This window comes from Papio anubis, chromosome 14 (assembly GCF_008728515.1).
Source record: "Papio anubis isolate 15944 chromosome 14, Panubis1.0, whole genome shotgun sequence".
Taxonomy (NCBI): domain Eukaryota; kingdom Metazoa; phylum Chordata; class Mammalia; order Primates; family Cercopithecidae; genus Papio; species Papio anubis.
Window position 1 is genome coordinate 86,600,917 of NC_044989.1, and position 23,518 is coordinate 86,624,434.

Consider the following 23,518-nt stretch of genomic DNA (forward strand, 5'->3'; position numbering starts at 1 on the left):
TTCACCCTGCTTGACTACAAGCCTAGCAGCTCTTCATCCTGGCCCATTCAAGCCCAGAGAGGGCGAGCATGTAATTTACTGAGCAAACTGGGATTTTTTTAGAGTAAAACAGGAGACTGTTATGATTAAGTTAGGACAAGAGGCAAAGCCACGACTGTCTCAGGCCAGCTAGGACACAGTCACTGTGCTGGATCCATGCTTATTTCTGGATCCAGGCTCTTTCACACGCTCTGTGACCCTCAAGGCAGTCCCAAAGTGACTGCTTCAAAGAGATCCCCTGCTTCCGGCTCCCAGGTGTGCTTGGCTGATGGGAGGCGCCAGCAGCAGAGGGAAAAGCAGGAGGAAGGGGATCCTGGTATTTATCCCCAACCCCCCTCTAGTGGGTCTCTACCCAGGGCTCTGTCCAGTGGCCCTAGCACATAGCCGTCCTCTCCATTTCTCATGACTGCTCCCCATTCCTTCACACCTGGGATTGTGGGGAACCCCAAAGTCACAGGCCCCAGTTAGTTCCCCCAAACCCTGCCTACACCCTTGTTAAGAATCCCTGCCTTACATTCCCATTTGAGAGCCATTCTGTTCTGACTGATGGTGAACAAGGCTGGAATTCATGATTCTACCTTCCCTTAGGAAAACAGCCCCTCATCTGTCACCCACTGACTAAGCCTGGATGTGCTGGATGTTAAGGACATCATCTCCCTGCGTCACCTCCTGAGTCCCGGGGCTGCGGCCATTCCGGTTTTCACTTTCAAGGTTCAGGGCTTTCACAGCCGCCTGAATTTTCTGGGAATAACTCAAGAAGGCGCCTCTTCTCAGCAGGGTGTTGGGGTGCTTGCTTTGCCATTTTTTGATAGCTCTGAAGTGGCGGAGAGCTTTTTTGGGATCTGCTCTGGATAAAACTTCATGGAGATGCTGCGATTTCATTATCACCTAAACAAACAAACAAACAAATCACACACGAGATCAAAGAGATGAAGGTGTGACAGAGGGCCATGGAGCACAAATTCAGGGGACCCAGGTGGCTGGTGTGGAGCCCTCATGATGGGGCCGAGCACCCACTCTGAGAGGCTGAGCATCCATTGCTAATCAGGGCCCTCACCCTGTGCAAACCAGATTTGGGAACCAATGGTCTTGGGAGCAGAGGGAGACACAGGAAAGAAAGCAGCACACTCAGAGCCCCTCCAGGAGCATAAGGGAGTTTCTGGGAAGAAAGGAAGAGGGGAAGAGTGATGGCCAAGTTCAGGGATAGGAACCGGGATGGAAAGGACTCAGCACCAGAGTATAACCCTCAATTCTACCGTCAGCTTGATGACCTTGGACAGGTCACATCGGTTTCAGTTTCCCTGTCTGCCAAATGGGGTGACTTCCCAGTCAACAGTGATGGTCACTACAAGGGCATTAAGGTATAGAATGAAAAATCATGAGTTTGTGTCTGACGGGCCCATGTTCAAATGCTGGCTCCGCCATTCACCGACTGTTTACTTACGCTTTGATACTCAGTTGCCTCAGCTGCAACATGGACAGAGTAATGCTTACTTCCCTGGGTTGCAGTGAGGAGGAAAATGGATAGTATTGATAGTGTGCTTTAGCTGAGGGCCCAGCACGTGGCAAATGGCCCCAAAGAGTAGGTATTGTTCCAGAGGTGCTCATGCCCTCCAGCCACCTCAGGTGATGAAAGTTCACAGGCTTTGAAACTGTCATGTGTTTCAGGGCATAGACTGATGTCTTATAAACTCCTCCCACTCTACTTTCCAGTGGCCACTTGGACTGGGTTGCGAAGCTCAGCGCATTCCAGTTCTCTAACCTCAGTGGGGGAGGTCCACTGCTCAGTCCCCAGGCTCTGGGGTCTAGCACACTACCTCGTAGTTGCTGGCCAGGAAGGGGAACTGCTTGGGCTGCAGGAACTGTGTCTTGGGGATGTCCAGGCCATCCTCCCCATACAGGAACTGCACCACACTGCCGTCGCTGTCACGGACTGTGAGATCATACTGCACGACCAGCCCCTCCAGGTGCTTGATGATGCACCTGTAAGGACACCATCGGCTCAGTCCCCGCTGGCTCATCACCTCCCAGGGCGGCCTCTGATGAGGGTTAGGGGCGGCGGAGGGGAGGGAAAGGGGGGCTGCTGTTCTGCAGGCAAGCAAGACTTTGGAACACAGGCTGGATCCAATGCCCCAGGGTCTGGGTTGGCTCCAGTGTCCCCCAGCCAGAGGCTGCATTTCCTGATGGTTTTCTAGGAGGAGGAGGCTGCAGCCATGTGAGAGGCTTGGCTGCCACCCCTAGAACTGGGCTCCGATCTAGCCCCAGCTGCTGAGATAACTGCCTGCCCCTGCACTCTCCTGCAGTGCAGAACTCCCCAGAGACCAGTGTCCTTAGAACCACAAGGCGGGCGAACCAGGGGAGCTGTCAAGGATTCTCAAACTTGGTCAACCCAAGGATCGCCAAGGACACTAAGGGGAATTAGGAACTAACCACTGATGTGAATCCCTCCGCAGGCGGCCTTTCTCCTCGGTTTTATCTCAACGTCTCCTGCTCTCTGCCCCGGTCCTAGCCCCTTTGCTCACCTCTCTGGACACTCTGCCTAGGTTTCCCCTCCTGCCACCCTAACAGGGGGCTTCCCAGGAGTCACTGTCCCCCCACCCCAAGCTGTGAGGACAGAGCTCAATGTTAGTCACTACTGTCTCGGCAGCTGAGCCTTCCAGGAAGCAAGACAAGCTTGCCACTGCCCAAGACCACCTCCCACAGCCATAGCTTCCCCCAGGGAACGGCAGACCCTCAGAACACAGAGCCCTTTGTATAAGCCTCTGAGCTCATGCTCTACCGATCCTGCAAAGGGGAAGAGTGTCTGCTGCTTTCTGCCTCAGGCCATTCATGGAAATTCTTCAAAAGTTTTTTCATCCAAGGAATCTTTTTTTCTTTTTGAGACAGGGTCTTGCTCTGTTGCCCAGGCTGGAGTGCAGTGGCCGGATCTCAGCTCACTGCAAGCTCCGCCTCCCGGGTTCACGCCATTCTCCTGCCTCAGCCTCCCAAGTAGCTGGGACTACAGGCACCTGCCACCTCGCCCGGCTAGTTTTTTGTATTTTTTAGTAGAGACGGGGTTTCACCGTGTTAGCCAGGATGGTCTTGATCTTGTGACCTCGTGATCCACCCATCTCGGCCTCCCAAAGTGCTGGGATTACAGGCTTGAGCGACCGCGCCCGGCCCATCCAAGGAATCTTAAACGAGCTGTTAATATAATGTGAAAGATGATGCGATGAAGGGTCCTGGCACCCTACCTCAAGGGGCACGGCAGACACATTTTACCTTTGGAGATAACCTGAGCGGCTGGTTTTCACAGCAGTGTCGACCAGGCCCTCTCGTCCTGCCATGCAGTGGAAGAAGAACTCCTGCAGAGAATGGGACCCAGGTCCCAAAGGTGACAGTGAGGACAGTGTGCTTCCCGAAGGGCTCAGGCCAACACCTCCAGCAGCCCTTCCTGACCAGACAGGCCACTCCCTTCCCTGATCTCCTAGGACTTTTTGACCTCGACAGCTACAACAGCCCCCAGTGTCTTCTGCCCTACTCTGTAGGGCAGTCATAGTTCACCTACAATTAAGCCTAGAAATAAGGGAAAAAACTACAGAAAAACCAAAATACATACAGGAGGTCTGATGCCGGTGAGGAATCTGCCAGTGACAAAGCCACCAGCCCTGGGGGTGAACTCATAAGGCTCAAAGCAGGGCAGTGACTTGCCAGACGCCATCAGCGGGGGTCTCCGACCTTCCAATTCAATCTGGCCCAGCAGGCACGAGATCTGGAGGACAGGAAACCCACAGGAAACTGAAGATCCACATGTGTTTTTAACAGTGCTTTGTCCCAGCAGGGAAAGTATAATCTGACCTTGAAGAAAAGCTGCATAGAAACTGAGTTCTTGAAGGCTCACCTACATTTCTAAACAAACCAGGAAGCTTTCATTTTAAGAAAAAAAAATACCTGCATCTTCCTTTTGTTGACTGATCTGGATTTTCACATTTGGGGTCAGTTGAAAATGGGTGCTCTCTAGAAAAGGAGCCATGTCTCAGAATCATCTCATGTTATACCTGTAAGGGACTGGAGGGTCCTGATGGGGAAAGAGAGGCCTGCAGGAAACAGCCATTTACTGCGATCCTCACATTCTAGAGCCAAAAGGGAATTCAGGGCCGGGTGTGGTGGCTCACATCTATAATCTTAGCACTTTGTAAGGTTGAGGCAGGAGAATCCCTTGAGCCCAGAAGTTTGAGACCACCCTGGGCAATACAGGGAGACTCTGTCTTATTTTCATTAAAACAAAAACAACAACAAAAATGGGAACTCAAGCTATTGAGCTGTTTGCTTAGAAAGCTGCCTGTTAATACTCTTGGAGTGCTGGAGGACAGCAGTGTATCTAGGTTTCGATTTAGTCAGGGGATTTCCTAATGGCATTCGGCCTTTCTGTTGTCACACTCAACAGACAATGGGGTGGGCCTTTAGACCCTCTCAAGGTCATTAAGGTTTAAGGTTAAGAAATCTCTAGGACAATGTTTATAATTTAATATTAAGAAAAGAATGGCCAGGCGTGGTGGCTCATGCCTGTAATCCCAGCACTTTGGGAGGTTGAGGCGGGCAGATCACGAGGTCAAGAGATTGAGACCATCCTGGCCAACATGGTGAAACCCTGTCTCTACTAAAAATACAAAAATTAGCCGGGCATGGTGGCACATGCCCACAGTCCCAGTTACTAGGGAGGCTGAGGCAGGAGAATCTCTTGAACCCGGGAGGCGGAGGTTGCAGTGAGCCGAGATGGCGCCATTGCACTCCAGCCCAGTGACAGAGCAAGACTCCATCTCAAAAAAAAGAAAGAAAGAAAATATCATGCAAAATTACATCAAAATTGTGTGAGTATACATAATGTATCTATATAACATGAATATATGCAATAGTACAGTTTATAAATTTATAATATATAACTACATTATACATATCCCATCTGCATAGTCATAGCTACATCTGCCTTTAACATTGGCATGTTAACAGTGTTTAGCTCCTGTAGTGATTTCTATATGCTTTTCTCTTTTTCAGTATTTGCCACGTTTTATAGGGAACAAATTGAAACCACCTCCTGCTATCACCCACCCACCTTTGCTGACACCTGTAAAGTTGCCAACCCGCCTCTGCCCATACCTGCATCGTGTTCACAGTTGAACCTTTGGCTCCTGACTGCACCATCATCTGCAGGCTGTTCTCTGGGAACTGTCTGTGTAGGCCAAAAGGCATGCATGCCTGCAGATTAAATCAGCACACAGTGGTCAGTGACTTCACCCCCTTTAAAAATCCCAGAATCAGGATGTAAATCCAGGAGGCAGAAGCAATACAGCCAGAATATTTATTCAGACCTAACTGCCAAATCCCACTCGAGGTAAGGGAAAGCCTCATTTGGCATTAATCCTTCTCTGGAACCCCTAAGAGGTCAAATAGGTCCTCCCTGTCCTGCACTTGCTGGACTTCCTCTGCCAGGATCCCTGAGGTTCCATTCATTGGCCAAAGAGCAGCAAAAAGGGAGAAGGAAAAGGAGAAGCAGAGGGGCTGGCAGATCCAGTTCATGATTCTAAAAAGAAGCTGGAGAAGAATAAAATTTAAGGTGATGCCCTTGATTAGCCCAGCAGAGCCTGGCCTGGGTCCTCTCCCAGCGTGAATACCAACGTCCACATCATGTCATATTTACGAACATGCCAACCGAGCCCCAGGTAGGAACCTCTGCCTTGGCTCAAGGGCCAGCAGAACCAAGCATGCCTCTTCACGGGGAGCCTGGGGAGATGCTGGGAAGGGGGCTCTGAGTCTGGGGCTTTTAGCCTGTGCCTGGAATTCCACAGACTCAGCCCAACACAGGAGAGGCAGAGCCTGGGTGGGCAGAGGTGATGGGAAGATGGCAACTGGAGGGACAAGAAACCATTCTGAGATGCATCTGAAGACAACTTCCCTACTCCCAGCATGCCCAGTCAGCCCTAGAAGCTGAGCCTCCTGATTCTCAGGGAGGTGCTAGGAAAGCTCCTGTCAACAAAACCCCTCAAGGATGGAACCTGTCCCCATGAGAGGTCAGTCTTCTCGGCGGCCTAAGGGATGCTAAAAGCCAGGCAAGAGAGCACCACAGACAATCTTTGTCTTTTGATAAGCATTAGCATTGCCTCCTCCTCACCACTCCTCAGGCTGGCCCCTGAGGGCCTAGGAGGCAGGGTGAGGGCCAAGCCAGCTCCTCCAAGCAGCAGGATGGACAGCCCTGGCTCTGGGGCAGAAAGGCAGAGAAAAGCAGTCTGTGGTTTCAGCTCATGCAGAGATTTCCCTCTCCTTTCTCAACTGCCCAGGAACTGGCTTGGCATTGTGTAATAGTAGCTCCTGAAGCCTCTCTGCAGCCCTGTGAGGTGGTGCCCCTCATAGCCCCACTTCCAGGTGAGGAAACCAAGGCAGGGACTGGTTATCTCACTTGCCCAAGGTCACACAGCAAGTTCAAGGCAGAGCCAGGACTGGAATCTGAGTTTTCACTGCTGGCTCTGCTGCACAAGCAGCAGGGGCAATCTAGGTCCCTCACCCTGCTTATTCACCCCTGGTGGCCCCATTCAGCCCCTTGAATGCAGTCACCCCAAAATAAAAACATTTAAAAAGAAAAACAGCACAAAGCATTCTCTCTCACCACTATTCCGAGGCCTGTCTAGACCCTAACTGGGGAAGGGAACAAAGCCCTGGGCCCTTCAAAACAACGAGTTCTACCCATCCCACCTCACATCTCACCTAGTCAGCTGTTAAACAGCCAAAGTGCTCTGTAGGGCCTGGGTGAGAATCAAAATGTAATTTCTTTAAAAATCAGCATTCATAGTGGTGGGGATAAATGCATGCAATGCTGGGCTAACCTTGTTAATCTCATTGCTGTAATGGTTCACTTCCTCCTTGAACTTCAGATCAATCATGTTAAAATCCCTCTGGTCCTTGCCCAGATGGGCATCCTGCCATTTTCCTCGGACCTCATCATACGATGTGGCTTCTGGCAGGTTTAATGCAGCTCTGACAGCCTAGAATGAGAACAGAAATACACTGGAGGCTGAGGTCAAACGAGGAGGGTTGTGGGTTTTGACTCGGCACACACTTCACCCCTCTAGGGCAGGCCACGGCCTCGAAGTCCGTCCGTACCCGGGGCCCACAGTGGGTGGATTCTTCAATGATACGTTGCCTCTTGACATCTGCCTTTGGCTTCACCAAAATGTCTTCCACGCCTGTGAAGTGAAACAGACAAGCTTGTAGGGGATCTCAGGCCTGATTTCTCCCACCAGACTAAACTCAGTAAGGTCAGAGCACAGAGCCCAGTACCACAGACGCAGGAAATACCTGAGTAATGAAGATTATATTAACATCATTAACAGATTGTCACCATCTCTTAGGCGCCTACCGGAGCCCAAACCTTATAATCCCCATTTTACAAATGACAAAACTCAGGCTCAAAATTGGGTCACACAGGTAGAAAGTAAACCCAGGCCTGGGTCCCAAATTCATGTTCTTAGCCACCAGCTATACTATCACCATTCCATAGGTATGTGTTGGATGAATAGGCTGAAGGTGAAGAAGAGATTTTGGATGAAAAGATAAGCTCAGGGAAAAGAGACAGAGAGAGAGAACATCTCAGTTTGGGGTCCCAGAAGCCACATGTCACAGGGGCCACCCTACATAGCTGAGTATGCCTGTGCAGGCACACACACAGACACACCCAAGCCTGGGTGACAGGGACCACCACCGCAGGTCCCTCAGCATTGCTTCAGGAGGATGACAGCCTGGGTCACTTCAGTGAAGCCTACCCTTCTGGCTCAAAGGGTTGAGGAGTTCCTCATCTTGGGCAGCAGTAGGTCTTTCCACATCAACTCTTGATCAAACTAGTGTTTTTTTTTTTGTTTTGTTTTTTGAGATGGGAGTCTTGCTCTGTCCCCCAGGCTGGAGTGCAGTGGCGTGATCTCGGCTCACTTCAACCTCCGCCTCCTGGGTTCAAGTGATTCTCCTGCCTCAGCCTCTCCAGTAGCTGGGACTATAGGCACACGCTACCATGCCCAGCTAGTTTTTGTATTTTTAGTAGAGACGGGGTTTCACCATGTTGGCCAGGATGGTCTTGATCTCTTGACCTCATGATCCACCCGCCTTGGCCTCCCAAAGAGCTGGGATTACAGGCGTGAGCCACTGCACCTGGCTAAAACTAGTTCTTTTCTGTAACTGTAAGTGCTATTGGACTTCAGCCAAGATCTGAGTGGGAAAGAAAACAGCAGTGTACTGTTCAAAAGATGGGGCTGAAATATTTGGAATTCCCAATGCAAGGTCCTGGAGGGCTTCTAAGAACATGTGTGAACAGAAGGGGAAAGAAACAGTTCCTCTGTAAGCAGGCCACACCATGAAAGTGGGCCTTCTTATGGGGTCAGCTCCAGGCCATCTAGCTGTGCCCTTTACAGACCCTGCTAGCTGAGACGGGCTGGAGTGAAGTCAATCTCACGCCTGTTCCCTCTCGTAGCCCCACTCCCAGCTTGGCCCTGCTTCCTTTCTCAGCCCTGAGCCTCTGGATCATCCTCATTCTCAAGGGACCAACTGCTCTTTGTACCACGCACTAAGCAGAGCTAAAGCCTGGCACCTATGTTAAGTTTGCTCCTCATCATGAGCTGGGTGTGGGATCCTCCTCTATTTTCATTTCAAAAGCACTCTGATTTCTTTCTAGCTAGCAGAAATCCTTGTGCTTATTCTAGGTCAACATCTGAAATTGAAATATGCTTTTCATGAGGTGTAGTCATCATGCTTTACTTTCTTTGGTTATCCTGGAAGGGACTCTACTCTGGTTCCCAACTGGAAGTGGGTGACCTTGGACACAGATGTCCCCAGCAGTGGCTCAGGTCTCTTAGTGGAATTAAGATAGGGGAAGGTGAGTTTCAGCTGCCAAACAAGACTTAACTTATAATCCTTATCCTGGTAAAATAATGGGACATACAGGCTAAGACGTTTGTTCAAGGATGCTCATCTCAGCAATAATGTGAAAATCTGGACACAGCCTAAATGTTTAATTACAGGAACTGGTTAAACTATGATATATCCATAAGAATGGAATAATCTGTAGTTACCAGACATGAGGATGTAGATTTGTATTAGCTGATCCCAAAGGACATTTATAAATACATTTGGACGTTTGGTGGGTGGCTAAGGGAAGTAGAGTATGTAGCGTAGGATCCCACTTTTTCCAAATGTATTTGTACTAGAAAAGTCTAGAAAAACAAACATCAAATTACTATTAGTGGTTATCTCTGACAAACGCATGCTGGGTGATTTTAAATTATTTTCATGTTTTTTTTTTAACCTTTCCATAATTAAATATATGATAAAATGTATAATGCAGGACCCAGCGTGAGCCGACTCCAGCTGTAGCAGGCGCAGGTCCACAGGGCCCTATGCTGAGACTCCCACTCTGTCTGCACACGAGCAAGTCTGTGAAGCAGAGGAGCTTTACTTCCACCATGAACCAGACAACACCTATGCACACTGCGGTGCAAGTCTGACACGTAGCATCTCGCATCCCCCTAACGGGAACAGTGTGGAAGGGCTGGACCCTGCTCTGTGTACATGGAGACGCAGTGTCCTCCATAAGCCTGGCCAGAGGCTAAGCCTTTGGATAGATCTGATCTCAAGCCCACACTAAAAGGGGCCCAGTGACTGCTCCAGGGGAGCCCCAGGGCAGTAAGCCCAGCACTTACCCAAGGTGAAGCCTCTTTATCGAAGCCACTTTCCTAAAGCAGCGTGCTCTCATTTCTAGGGCGCAAACAAGGTAGTTCTCCTTCCTGTCTTAGTATCACCCCGACAGGTTTGCCCAGCTTAGTGTTTCCAAGAGCGCTGATGACCCCACTGCATTGGGAAGGCGTGGGCAGTTCTTTTGCTCCATCACCCAGGCTAGAGTGCTATGGCGCAATCTCGGCTCAGGGCAACCTTTACCTCCTGGGATCAAGCAATTCTCCTGCCTCAGCCTCCTGAGTAGCTGGGATTACAGGTGCACACCATCACACCTGGCTAATTTTTGTATTTTTAGTAGAGATGGCGTTTCTCCATGTTGGCCAGCCTAGTCTCGAATTCCTGGGCTCAAGTGATCTGCCCGCCTCGGCCTCCCAAAGTGCTGGGATTACAGGTGTGAGCCACACGCGCCGGGCCGGCAGTGGGCAATTCTGACAACAGGGAAGCCCCTCTGTGGAGTGCGATGGGCCCCGATAATTCTGAAAGGGCACTTGTGTGGCAGGGAATGGGGTTGTATGAGTATGAGAAATCAGTCTGAGGACAGAAACTTGTAAAGGGAGGGGTTAGGAAAGGAACAGAATGGAAAGGGGCACGAGGGTGCCATTCTGCACTGTGAAGGGGAATAAGCACTGGCTATGGAGGAGAGGGGTGGCCAAGTGAGGATGCCTTTGTTGCAGGAGCCTGGTTGCTTCCCCGCTCCTTCCCCTGAGAGGACACAGAAAAGAATTTCTAGCTGCATAATGTAGCACCCATGAAGCATATGGTCTATAAAGGAAAATAAAACTGGCAGTTTCGGTGGTGAATGGACTGTCCGTTAAGACCCTGTGATAAAGCACTGTGCACTGGGGACCTCGAAAGGCTTCTCCACTGGGAACACGCAGAGGCCTTGGAAATCTTCAGTGTGGACGGCTCTCTCTGCCCTGGGCCCGGGAGATGGCCAGGCGGCTGCACTGACCCTAAAAGGGGCCAGGTCACTGTCCCAGGGCAGTGAGCCTGGCACTTACCCAAGGTGAAGCCTCTGTAGAGCTGCAGGTAGGCGGTGAAGAGGCGGGCCAGGCAGGTTAGAACCTTGCCGCTGGTCTCGCCTCCATAGATCTCATAGCAGCAGTGGACCAGGCCATAGGCGGAGCTCCCGTAGTGCGCCTTGTCCAGCACTCCGCAGAGCAGCTCCCCTTCCCTGATGACCACCTGTGGAGGGCAAGGCCACCAATGCCAGGTGGTGGGGGATGCCTCCTGTGGGAGCCACCCACCCTGTACTCTGTGTATGATCCTCATTGTGCAAATCCCTCTACCGTGACCTGCCTAGAGTCCTTCATGGAAAAAAGTAGGGCATTTGTGAAACTAGTATTTTCTCTCTATATATATTATTATTATTTTTTATTATAACAGAGGCAAGCATATACAGACTAGCAGGTTTTTTTTTCTTCCCTTCAGGGACTATACCACATACACACACACACACACACACACACACGCACACTCTCTCTCTCCAAGTTTTATATCCCCTACTCCCCACACCCACCCATGCTAACTTGAGGTCAAGTATCCTTGACAAAGACCTGTGACCAGACATGGGAGCTTCTAGCCACAAGGTCTTCCTGAAGTGGTGAGCTTCAACCTCATAACTGTGCCTCCAGCCTAGGTACTTTCTCCCTTGAGCCCTGGGAGTAACAACAAAATCTTCCTAACATCCTCTAAGGCCTGAATGTGTACTTTCTCAAAGCTGGGTTAAAGCATTGGAAGCTGATGAACAGAAAAGCATTTCTAGATGCGTAATGTAGCACCTATGAAGCACACGGTCTATAAAGGAAAAGAAACCTGGCAGTTTCAGGGATGAATGGACTGTCCATTAAGACCCTGTGATAAAGCACCGTGCACTGGGGACCTGGAAAGACCTCTCCACTGGGAACACGCAGAGGCCTTGGAAATCTTCAGTGTGGACAGCTCTCTCTGCCCTGGGCCTGCCCTCTTGTGGCCTGGTTCCTAAGGCTCAGAGTTGGGGTATGGAACCTTACACCAGTTTGATTATCTCAAGCCACTCAGCAGTCTTGCGGGAAAACAGGACTCTGTGTTGCCAAGCTTTGCATAATCAATTTCAGCCTTTTTGCAGGAGAAGCCTTCCTAAACTGCTTGTGAGTTTTATACTGAGGGTCAAATGCTGGAGATCAACCCTGAACCTTTCCAAAACAAAAGCTGACACCAACTCAGGCACAACGCCTTCTCTTCTGAGGCACAGCACCTGCTTCTGTGAATGTGCCTCCATTTCTGTCTCCGTTTTAAACCAATCTGTCTAACCCTGGGACTAGAAGTCTCCACTCCACACAGCTGGACAGCCATACCTGGGACTCGCACATCGAGTCAGGGTTAAAGCCAGGAACAGATCGAGGAGTTTCCTTCACCCAGGCTTTCCCGGTGATTTTCGCCTTTCCAGATAAGTTCAGCGGGATGTGATCCTCTGGGATTATATTTATGAGCAGTGTTGACAAAACCTGCAAAGAAAAAGAGGACAAACTGATGGCAGAAAGAAAAGTTGAGAACTTCCCTTTTAGGACCTCCTGCCCTTGGATTGCCATTTCTGATGATCTCAGGTATGGCAAGAAAAACAGACAGGTCCACCTCCATAGGACAAGGTGATCTCAGTTTTTATTTAAACCAATGAGGAGTGAAAACAAAAATACACGAGAAAGAACTTCACTGGGATTTTTACTCCCTAAAATAGTTCTTAAAGTGAATAATACCCTAGACTTGAATTAAATTACTAAATAGACCAAAGGAAGGAGAGGAAAAAGTAAATTGTTTTCATTTTATGCCACATACTCAGATATTTCTTTACTATGACTGGAATTAATTATAGCTACTGAAAGGCCAAGGAATCTTTCCCCGGCCCCAGCTGGATCCCTCAGAGGGGTCGTCCACCCAACAAGCAGTTGCTAACAGGAAGCCAAGAGAAGCACTTTCTCAAGCAGCTGCTCTGCAGAGAGCTCAAAGGGAGGCAGCTTTATCTGCAGATAATCAGAGTTGGTTCCAGAGGGGCTGAATGCAGGTCCACACATTCCCAGAGATGGAACAGGGCAGGGGCAAACGGGCAGGTGTGACAGGTTCTAGGGCTGGGAGACTAACTGCCATCAACAGCGCTTAGTGTGCCTGCAGCAGGCCCCACAAAGCAGTATCTTTAGATGTGTGCAACGAGGGCGTGGTGGCTCATGCCTGTAATCCCAGCACTTTGGGAGGCCGAGGTGGGTGGATTCGAGGACCATCAGGAATCGAGACCATTGTGGCCAACATGGTGAAACCCCATCTCTACTAAAAATACAAAATTTAGCCAGGCATGGTGGCATACACCTATACTTCCAGCTACTCAGGAGGCTGAGGCATGATAATCACTTGAATCCAGAAGGCAGAGATTGTAGTTAGCCAAGATCACGTCACTACACTCCAGCCTGGGTGAGAGAGTGGGACTCTTGTCTCAAAAAAAAAAAAAAAAAAAAGTGCAACGGGACAGGGCAGTTATGAGAGCAGCTGCCTTTTCACCCACGTGCACCAGGAGCAGGCGACAATGGACAACAGCATTATTAAAGAGAGCAGAAAATATTCCCTGTTTTCTCAGCAGAAGATGACCAGAAAGGTCCTGACTCACACTCTCCATGCCTCAGCTCCATAGAAGGCCAGCACTGTGCGGTGAGTAGGGTGAGGGAGTAAAGGCAGGAGGGTGACACTTCCCTGGGGTGCCTACTTCAAGCTGCACCTCAACCAAGGTGCCACATGCATAGTGGGGACCCCCCCCAGGCTAGGCATAGTCAAGACTGGAACTTAGTGTGAAACACACCCATCCAAGCGCAGGGAAATATGACCTGCCACTTCATCTATGAAATCAAGGGGGCAGAAGAGCATTTGATAAACTCCAACACCCTTTCAGGATAAAAATACTCAACAGACTAGGAACAGAAGGAGACGTCACCAACCTAATAAAGGGAGGCACCTATGAAAAACCTACTACTAACATGCTCAATGATGGAAGACTAGATGCCTTGTGCCTAAAGTCAGGACCAAGACAAGGATGTCCACGCTTGCCATTTCTATTCAACAATGTACTAAGAGGTTCTAGCCAGGGCAATTAGGCAAGAAAAGAAATAAAAGACATCCAGATTAGAGAGAAAGAAGTACAACTACATTTGCAGATGACATGATATTATATAGCGAAAACCCTTAAGTGCCAACAAAACAAATTATTAGAGCTTGTAAATGACTTCTTCAAAGCTGAAGGATACAAGATCAACATATAAAAATTAATTTTCTTTCTATATATTTGCAATGAACAATCTGAAAATGAAATTAAGAAAAAGTTCCGGCCAGGTGTGGTGGCTCACGCCTGTAATCTCAGCACTTTGGGAGGCCAAGGCAGGCGGACCACCTAAGGTCAGGAGTTCGAGACCAACCTGGCCAACATGGTGAAATCCCATCTCTACTAAAAATACAAAAATTAACTGGGCATGGTGGCGGGTGCCTGTAATCCCAGCTACTCAGGAGGCTAAGACAGGAGAATTGCTTGAACTGGGGAGGCGGAGGTTGCAGTGAGCCGAGATTGCACCACTATACTCCAGCCTGGGCAATAAAGAGGGAAGCTCCGGTTCCAAAAAAAAGGGTTCCATTTACATTAACATAAAAAAAAATACTCAAGAATAAATTTAGGCAAAGAAGTGTAAAACTTGTACATCAAAACATCTAACATACTTGAAAGAAAGAAGATCTAAACACAGGCATATCTCATTTCGTTCTCCTTTGCAGATAACATAGTTTTTTACAAATGGAAGGTTTACGGCAACCCTGTGTGGAGTAGTCCAACACCATTTTTCCAACAGAAAGTGCTTTGTGTCTCTGTATCAATTTTGGTAATTCTCACCATATTTCAAACTTTTTCATTATTACTGTATCTGTTATGATGATCTCTGATCAGTGAGTTCTGATGTTCCTGTTGTTGTTTTGGGACACCCCAGGCTGGCAGATTTAATTGTGGTTCATGGTTCTCCTGAACAGTCCCAGGGATGGTATGATATGATCTTATTCTCATTTCTTTTATTTTTTTTGAAACAAAGTCTCATTCTGTTGCCCAGGCTGGAGGGCAGAGGCGCAATCTCAGCTCAATGCAACCTCTGGCTCCCAGGTTCAAGCGATTTTCGTGCCTCAGCGTTCTGAGTAGCTGGGATTACAAATGTTCGCCACCACCCCTGGCTAATATTTATATTTTTAGTAGAGACAGGGTTTTGCCATATTGGGCATGCTGGTGTCAAACTTCTAGCCTCATGTGATCCACCCACCTTGGCCTCCCAAAGTGCTGGGATTACAGGCATAAACCACCATGCCCAGCCTCATTCTTATTTATTTTCTATGAGAGTATGTGTGTATACAGAGAGTGGAGAGTGCGGCTGGGGAGGGACGGAGTTTTTCCTTTTATGTTTATCTTTATCAATAAACTTGTTTACTTTTATAGTTTAAAAGAACTTGAAGGACAGAGATCTAATAACTGAATTCATAAAGCTTGTCGAATATAAGGACAATATAAAAAATTAATTGTATTTCTAGATACCAACCATAAAAAATTAGAAAATTTAATAAACAATATCATCTACTGTAGCAATACCCAGGAGTGAATCTAATGAAAAGATGTGTAAGGTTTTTACATAATTGAAGGGCATGCTATGTTCACAATTTAGATGACTCAGTAGTGTAAATATGTTGATTCTCCCTAAAGTGACCTACAGAGGCAATGCAATCCCAATGAAAAATCCTAGCAGGTATTTGTGTGCACAGTGTGAACGCTTACAAGCTGACTTTAAAATTTATATGGAAATACAAACACCCCAAAATATTCAACACAGTCTTTTTTTCTTTATAAAGATATATTGAGATGTAATTAAAGCCTATCAAGATAGTCTTGAACATAGCTGGAGACTTTTACTATCAGAAGTCAAGATTTAGTATAAACTCACAGTAATTACCACAGTGTGCTGTTGGTGCAATGGAAACAAACAGGGTCCAGAAACAGACCCACTCATATATTACTACTTGGCTTGTGACACAGGAGTACTAGCAGTAGAGAAGTGGACTTTTCCAACAAACAATGTCGCAATCACTGGATAGGAAATCCACATGGGAAAATGTGACTCTTGACCCCTACCTCACTTCATGCACATCCACAAAAATCATCCCTAGGCAGACAGCAGACCTAAGTGTGAAAGGTAAAACAATACAGCTACAAATGATAACAGAGGGGAATACCTACAAGACGTCAGCGCAGGCAAAGAGCTCCTGTTAGGACTAGTCACAAAAAACCGAGATTAGCGAGCTATAAATTAGAAACTTCTGATCATTAGAAAACAGCATTAGGCGAAAAGGCTAGCCACCAAGTAGAAGGTATTTGCAATATATATATCTGGTAACGGACGTACACCAAATTATATTTTTAAAAACCTCTCATCTGTCAATAAGAAAATGACATAGAAAATAGGCAAAAGATTTGAACAGGCACATCACAAAAGATGATATCCAAATAGCCAATAAGCATATGAACAGGTGCTCGACCTCTCTTGTCATTAAGGAAATGACAATTAAAACAGTAAGATACCACTACATACTCACTTGAACGGCTAAAATTAAACAAGCCAGAAAGAAAACAGCAACAACAGCTGGGTGAGGTGGCTCATGCTTGTAATCCCAGCACTTTGGGAGGTTGAGGAGGGTAGATCACCTGAGGTCAGGAGTTCGAGACCAGCCTGGCTAACATGGAAAAACCCTGTCTCTACTAAAAATACAAAAATTTGCTAGGGGTGGTGGAGCACGCCTGTAATCCCAGTTACTCAGAAGGCTGAGGCAAGAGAATGACTTGAACCTGGAAGGCAGACGTTGCAGTGAGCCGAGATGACACAACTGCACTCCATCCTAGTAGAAGTGTGTATTATTACAAGCATTTTGGAAAACTTTAGGAAACTATCTATTAAAGTTGAACACATATCTTTTTTTTTTGAGATGGAGTCTCGCTCTGTCGCCCAAACTGGAGTGCAGTAGCCGGATCTCAGCTCACTGCAAGCTCTGCCTTTCAGGTTCACGCCATTCTCCTGCCTCAGCCTCCCAAGTAGCTGGGACTACAGACGCCCGCCACCTCGCCCGGCTAGTTTTTTGGTTTTTTTTAGTAGAGACGGGGTTTCACCGGGTTAGCCAGGATGGTCTCGATCTCCTGACCTTGTGATCCGCCCGTCTCAGCCTCCCAAAGTGCTGGGATTACAAGCTTGAGCCACCGCGCCCGGCCGAACACATATCTTATGACCTAGTAATTCCATGCCTCAATAGTTACCCATTGAAATGTATATATGTGCTCAACAAAAGATACACACGACAATGTTCACAGTAGCCCCATTTGTAACAGCCAAATGAAGGTAAGTGAGACAACTCAAATGTGTATCAATAGAAAAATGGATAAATATATGATGGCATAGTCACATAATAGAATATTATAAAGCAATAAAAAATAAACTGCTACTATGTACAATAATATGGGTAACACACAAAGATTTCATTTCAATAAACTTCAAGGAAAGACAAAACTTGTTTATAGTGTTGGAAGCCAAGTTAGTAATTACCTTTGATGAGGGGTACAAACTGGGGAGGGGCCATGGAGGGGTCTTCTGGGGGTGCTGGTGATATGCTACTTTCTGATCTGGGTGAGAGTTTGCAAAGATGTATTCACTTTACGAATGTGCACTGAGCTATAAACTCGAGATTTGCAATGACAGGCAAGTATCTTTCTTTGCATGCTCTTTGAACAAACAATGAGAGATCTTCGGTTTGTAAATAGAAAATCAATCAAGAGGCTGTATGAAATGTCCTGGAGAAATACTCTAAGACTTCATTTCCCAGGGCAGTAGAAATAAACTTCCTAAGCTAAGTTCCTTATCTTCTGATTCTAAGCATGGTTTTTCTCTGTAGCACCAGGCTGAACCATGAACAAATTCTTGTGTAGTGTAGTCACTCTTGCCCTTTTCACCTATTTGCAAAATAAAAAAGCCTGTACCAACCTTTAGAGATACACTGAAAAACTTCACCCATGACAGAAGCAAAACTTGGGCCTATTTCCTGATTTTATTTGGCACAAAGGATTTTAAAAGGATCCAAGGTGTGGTCTCTAGGCACAATGAAATTAAACTGGAAATCAACAACCAAGATATTTGGAAAAGCCCTCAATATTTGTACTTCTAAATAACTAAACAACATACTTCAAAATAACTCATGGATCAAAAAAAAAAAAAAAATCAGAAGGGAAATTAGAAAGTATTCTGAAGTAGATGAAATGAAAACATGACATATTAATTTGTGGGACGCTACTTAAGCAGAACTTAAGGAGGAAATTTATACATAAAATGTCTAGATTGAAAAGAAGAAAAGGGGTCTCAAATTGACTTCAGCTTCAAACTTAAAGAACTAGGAAAAAAAGAGCAAATTAAACTGAAGTAAACAGAAGAAAGGGAGTGATAAAGATCAAATCAACAAAATAGAAAACAGAAAAATAAAGTCAATAAAACCAAAAACTTTTTTTTTTTTTTTTGAGAATAAAACTGATAAACCTCTAGGCAAACTGATAGGAAAAAAGAGAAGACACAAATTATCAATGTCAGGAATGAGAGAAGTGACACCACGATAGGCATTACAGATAGAAAAGGTCAACAAAAGAACATTATGAACAACTTCGTGCCTATAAATTCAGTAACTTAGATGAAATTGACAAATTCCCTGAAAAACACAAACTATTAAAGCTCATTCAAGAAACAGATAACCAAAAACAGCTCTACGTCTACTAAAGAAATAGAAATTTTGATTGAAAATCTTCCCACAGGTTGGGTGCGGTGGCTCATGCCTGGAGTCCCAGCATTTTGGTAGGCCAAGATTGGTGTATCACCTGAGGTTGGGAGTTCAAGACCAGCCTGACCAACATGGAGAAACCCTGGCTCTACTAAAAATACAAAATTAGCCGGGCATGATGGCGCATGCCTGTAATCCCAGCTACTTGGGAGGCTGAGACAGGAGAATTGCTTGAATCTGGGAGGCGGAGGTTGTGGTGAGCCAGGATCGCACCATTGCACTCCAGCCTGGGCAACAAGAGCAAAATTCCGTCAGAAAAAAAAGAAAGAAAGAAAGAAAAGAAAGAAAGAAAAGAAAGAAAAGAAAGAAAGAAAAAGAGAACCTAGGCCAGGTGCAGTGGCTCACACCTGTAATCCTAGCACTCTGGAAGGCCGAGGCAGGTGGATCATGAGGTCAGGAGCTTGAGACCATCCAGGCTAACACGGTGAAAACCCATCTCTACTAAAATACAAAAAATTAGCCAGGTATGGTGGCAGGCGCCTGTAGTCCCAGCTACTTGGGAGGCTGAGGCAGGAGAATGGCATGAACCTGGGAAGCGGAGCTTGTAGTGAGCTGAGATCATATCACTGCATTCCAGCCTGGGTGACAAAGCGAGACTCCGTCTCAAAAAAAAAAAGAAAGAAAACCTTCCCACAAAGAAACTCTAGGCCCAGATGCCTTCACTGGTAAATTCTATAACACATTTAAGGACTAAATAATATAATACAGTACTATACTAACTCTTACAGAAAACCAGAGGAAATACCTCCTAACACCTCATTCTATGAGGCCAGCATTACCCTGATACCAAAACCAAACAAACGTATTATAATTACCTTTGATGAGGTAATTCAAAGAGACCAATATCTATCACAAACACAGAAGTAAAAAAATTCTAAACAAAATATTAGTAAATTGAATTCAATAATATATAAAAAGGATAATACCTCATGACCAAGGAAGGTTTATCCAGGAATGCAAGGTTGGCTTAAAAAGGAAAATCAAGTTGCAAGTCCACAAACTAAGAACTGGAGAGCAGGAAGAGACCTTAGAGATCATCAACTTGAAGCTGAAATCATTGATTTGGGACCCTTTTTCTTCTTTTCAACCTAGGCATTTTATGTATAAATTTCCCCCTTAAGTTCTGCTTAAGTGGCATCCCACAAATTATATGTTGTGTTTTCATTTCATCTACTTCAGAATGATTTCTAATTTTCCTTTAGATTCTTTTGACCCATGAGCTATTTAAGAAGTACATTATTTAGAAGTACAAATATTGAGGGCTTTTCCAAACATCTTGTTTGCTGATTTCCAATGTAATTCCATTATGCCCAGAGGCCACACCTTGAATCCTTTTAAAATCCTTTGTACCAAATACAATTAGGAAATAGGTCCAGGTTTTGCTTCTGTCATGGGTGAGATTTTTTAGTGTGTCTCTAAAGGTTGGTACAGGCTATTTTTTTTGCAAATAGGTGAAAAGGGCAAGAGTGACTACACTACACAAGAATTTGTTTGCGGTTCAGTCTGGTTTCAAAGAGAAAAACCATGTTTAGAATCAGAACTTAGCTTAGAAAGTTAATTTCTACTGTCCCAGGAAATGATGAGGAACTGAGACCCGCAGGGCTAAGATCACATAGCCAACTAGAAGTTGATCCTTAAGGCTGATCTTGGAGACTCAGGCAACAGTAGAAGAACATATTTTACTGTTTTTCATCATTTGGTCACCACATATCATGTAATTTTGTTACTTTGAGAAGAAGTATGGTATGATGTTTCAGGGGTTGAAAAGTCCCGAGTTTGATCTGCCTCCTGTAGTCTTGGGCATGTAATTTATCATCTCCTAAAGGGAGATAATAATGGTCTCTGCATTGCAGATTAGTTGTGAGGATTAAATCAGATAATGTGTCTAAAGCACTCAGCAAACACATGGAACTTCCCAACAAATATGACTATTACTCCACCAGCACCACTGCCTGTTACCACCATATTTGTATTATGAGGATGCCAAATTTAAGTTAGAAGCAAAGGACAGAAACTATGCAGTCTACTTTTTTTTTTTTTTCGGAGACGGAGTCTCACTCTGTTGCCCAGGCAGGAGTGCAGTGGCGTGATCTCGGCTCACTGCAACCTTCACCTCCTAGGTTCAAGCGATTCTCTTGCCTTGGCCTCCAGAGTAGCTGGGATTATAGGTGTGCACTTCCACGCCCAGCTAATTTTGTATTTTTAGTAGAGATGGGGTTTCACCATGTTAGCCAGGCTGGTCTCGAACTCCCGACCTCAGGTGATCCGCCCGCCTCGGCCTCCTAAAATGTTGGGATTACAGGTGTGAGCCACGGTGCCTGGCTACTATGCAGTCTACTCTTGCTAGACACTCCCTTGAAGCCACTCAGACTCAGGAACCCCAAACAAAGGGGAAAGAAAGTCAGACTATTGCTGGCTTAGCCATTTCTCTGTCTCTGGTCTCGGCTCTTCTGAGAATAAAACCTTTTACATGAGTGGCCTATTTCCTTTTGTTACATACACTGGTTGTTCTCTCCCAATTACCTGTTTTCCTGTCCACAGCGGAAAGGGCTTCAGGATGGAAGGAGGAAAGAGCTTCACGCGCCCCACTTTGTCTGTGAGTCCTCGGTACACCAGCTCCATATACTGCTCCCGGGTGAAAAAGCAACCCCGAGTAGTCATGCTTGCACCTGAAACCATGTGATCCTGGATCAGTCCTGCCAATGGTTGGCCATCCTATAAGCCAAAACAGACAACACAAGAAGAATGAAAACAAATCTTAAGTCAAACTCTAATCCCTAATCACCTGCCTGGAAGCCACTTTCTAGCAAGAGCCCTTCTTATATCCCTGTCTTGTCTGGCCCACATCCTCACTATGTTCTTGCTTGGGAGCAAACTGCTTCACAAAGCACAAGACCAGGGTTTAGCACTGGCTTTTACGTTTGCCATTTGCCCACTATCCTGTGTCAAAACTGTTTCAAACTCATCCAGTTCCCCAAGCCTTCTCTGTTTAATCCCATCTGGTTCTAGTTACTCCAGCATATTTTTGGCATTTATGCCTAAATTTGGTCCGGCTGCTGTCAGCTGTGTTCTTGTTTTTATACTTTGGTTTTATGCTTTAGTATTTTTCACACATTTCTGGCCTGGCTCTTCTGTAAATCAGTCATGCACTCAACAAATATTTATCAGGAGCCTCCTGAATGCCTAGGCACTGGGTAGGCTTTTCCCTACTCCAGTGGACCAAACAGACATGGTCCTTTATGATGAGGAAGAATTAGACAGTAAACAAATACAGTATCAGAAAGTGTTTTAAATGCTAAAGAGGAAAATAACAGGGTGGGTCATAATACAGATTTGAGGTGAGGAGGATGGTCAGAAATAGCCTCTCTGAAGGGCGGTTTCACAGCTGAGGCCTGATGGGTGAGTTGGCCAGTGTTGGGAGGAAGGGGTTCCGGCAGATTCCTCAAGAGAGCTGTGAGTGGGCCTGACTGACGTACATGATTGCAGAAGGGAGAAGAGCCATTATTAGTTATCTCTTCACAACACAGCACAGGGTTCATGGTGGGCCCTTAATAAAGGCTGTTATCTACCAGATGCCAAAAACAAGGGCTTTTATGAAAAGCCTGAGATTTGGTGAGTGCATTAATTTCATCTGACACTTTCAAAGCCAATCTGATCCCCAGTCTCCTGAACCTTATCTGTTGGGTCTGTGTTCATGGCAACGTAACTCACACTAAAGTAAGAATAGCTATGCTTACTGACGTTCTTTAAAATGTAGCTTTTGTAAACTTTTCAATGTTTATAGGAATTTGAGAAAAACCTGTGCCTTGGATATAAAGATTGTTAATCATTTGATTATTTGGTAAATACTAGCCAACAGTATGGTCATGTTTTATAATTAAGGCAAAGGGAACTCACAAATGCAGCCTGGGAGAAGCACTAGAAATTTAACCACGTGTACTAACTCAAAGGCTAAAAAAGGATCCTGGTCAAATGGTCTAAACACTACAGTGATAGGCTCTATGTAAATTCAAAGATAACAATTACAGATGGGCTGGAAAGGTGGCACAGACCTAAGGCAAGATCGGATGGAGCACACAGCCCCTCTTATGAAGGCTTTGACTTAATAACGTACATAAAAAATTACATTCTACCTCTTGTTGCCTAGATGGTCTTATTTTGCTTGGGGGAAAAAGCCAAACCAGTATTATGCATTTGACTCATCTCACAGTCTTTGGCGGGCAGATACTGATTTTTCCTTTTTGTTTTCTTCCTTAAAGAACATAATTACAGGTTCTGTGATCTATTCAGTGCCTTTTCCTCTCTCTGCCCAGATTTTTCCGTGACTAGACAATTACTTTGATGGCTAAATTGCTTTCAATGCAATCATCACAAATTATATGGCAGAATGCTGATTAAAGCAAATTACGAAAGGTCTACTTATAATTCTAAATTTCCTAAATCCTGCTGAGAATCAGAAAGAACGTCTCTGAATCAAAATCCCAGAAAATTGTCAGCTTTACTATTCTCTTTAATAGCACAGCAAAATGACATTACAATTAATGTCTCTGGTCAGGATGCTTTGGGAATAGGGTATTCTGTAATTTGAATTTTCTAGCTGACTAGGTAGAAGTCAGGAAACATATCTCAAGCCTTGCTTAAAAACTTTCACAAAGCATGGGCCCTCAATAAATAAACAGAAGGAAAAAAAAATTAGTCCAAAAAGTAGCACATAAATGAAAAGTTTAACTGTTTTCATGGAAAAGAAATAGAGTTCCATTCAACTCCTACTTTAAGTAAAAAGATGCCACAAAACTCTACTAAGTACATAAAACTAATGACA

The 23,518-nt window shown here is 45.8% G+C and overlaps 1 protein-coding gene across 2 annotated transcripts in view; it reads right to left on the reverse strand.

The window, feature by feature from the left end:
* The window catches only part of POLR1A (RNA polymerase I subunit A), an 83,273-nt gene that overhangs the window by 21,069 nt on the left and 38,686 nt on the right, over positions 1–23,518 (reverse strand). For both annotated transcript variants that reach the window (XM_003908920.5, XM_009184583.4), the window contains exons 14-23: positions 21,220–21,411; positions 12,126–12,275; positions 10,791–10,974; positions 7,174–7,256; positions 6,897–7,055; positions 5,176–5,274; positions 3,638–3,790; positions 3,301–3,383; positions 1,857–2,022; positions 706–927 (exon numbers count right to left, since the gene is read on the reverse strand). In XM_003908920.5, the coding sequence (XP_003908969.2) occupies positions 706–927; positions 1,857–2,022; positions 3,301–3,383; positions 3,638–3,790; positions 5,176–5,274; positions 6,897–7,055; positions 7,174–7,256; positions 10,791–10,974; positions 12,126–12,275; positions 21,220–21,411 (1,491 nt within the window). The remainder of the gene's footprint in view (positions 1–705; positions 928–1,856; positions 2,023–3,300; positions 3,384–3,637; positions 3,791–5,175; positions 5,275–6,896; positions 7,056–7,173; positions 7,257–10,790; positions 10,975–12,125; positions 12,276–21,219; positions 21,412–23,518) is intronic.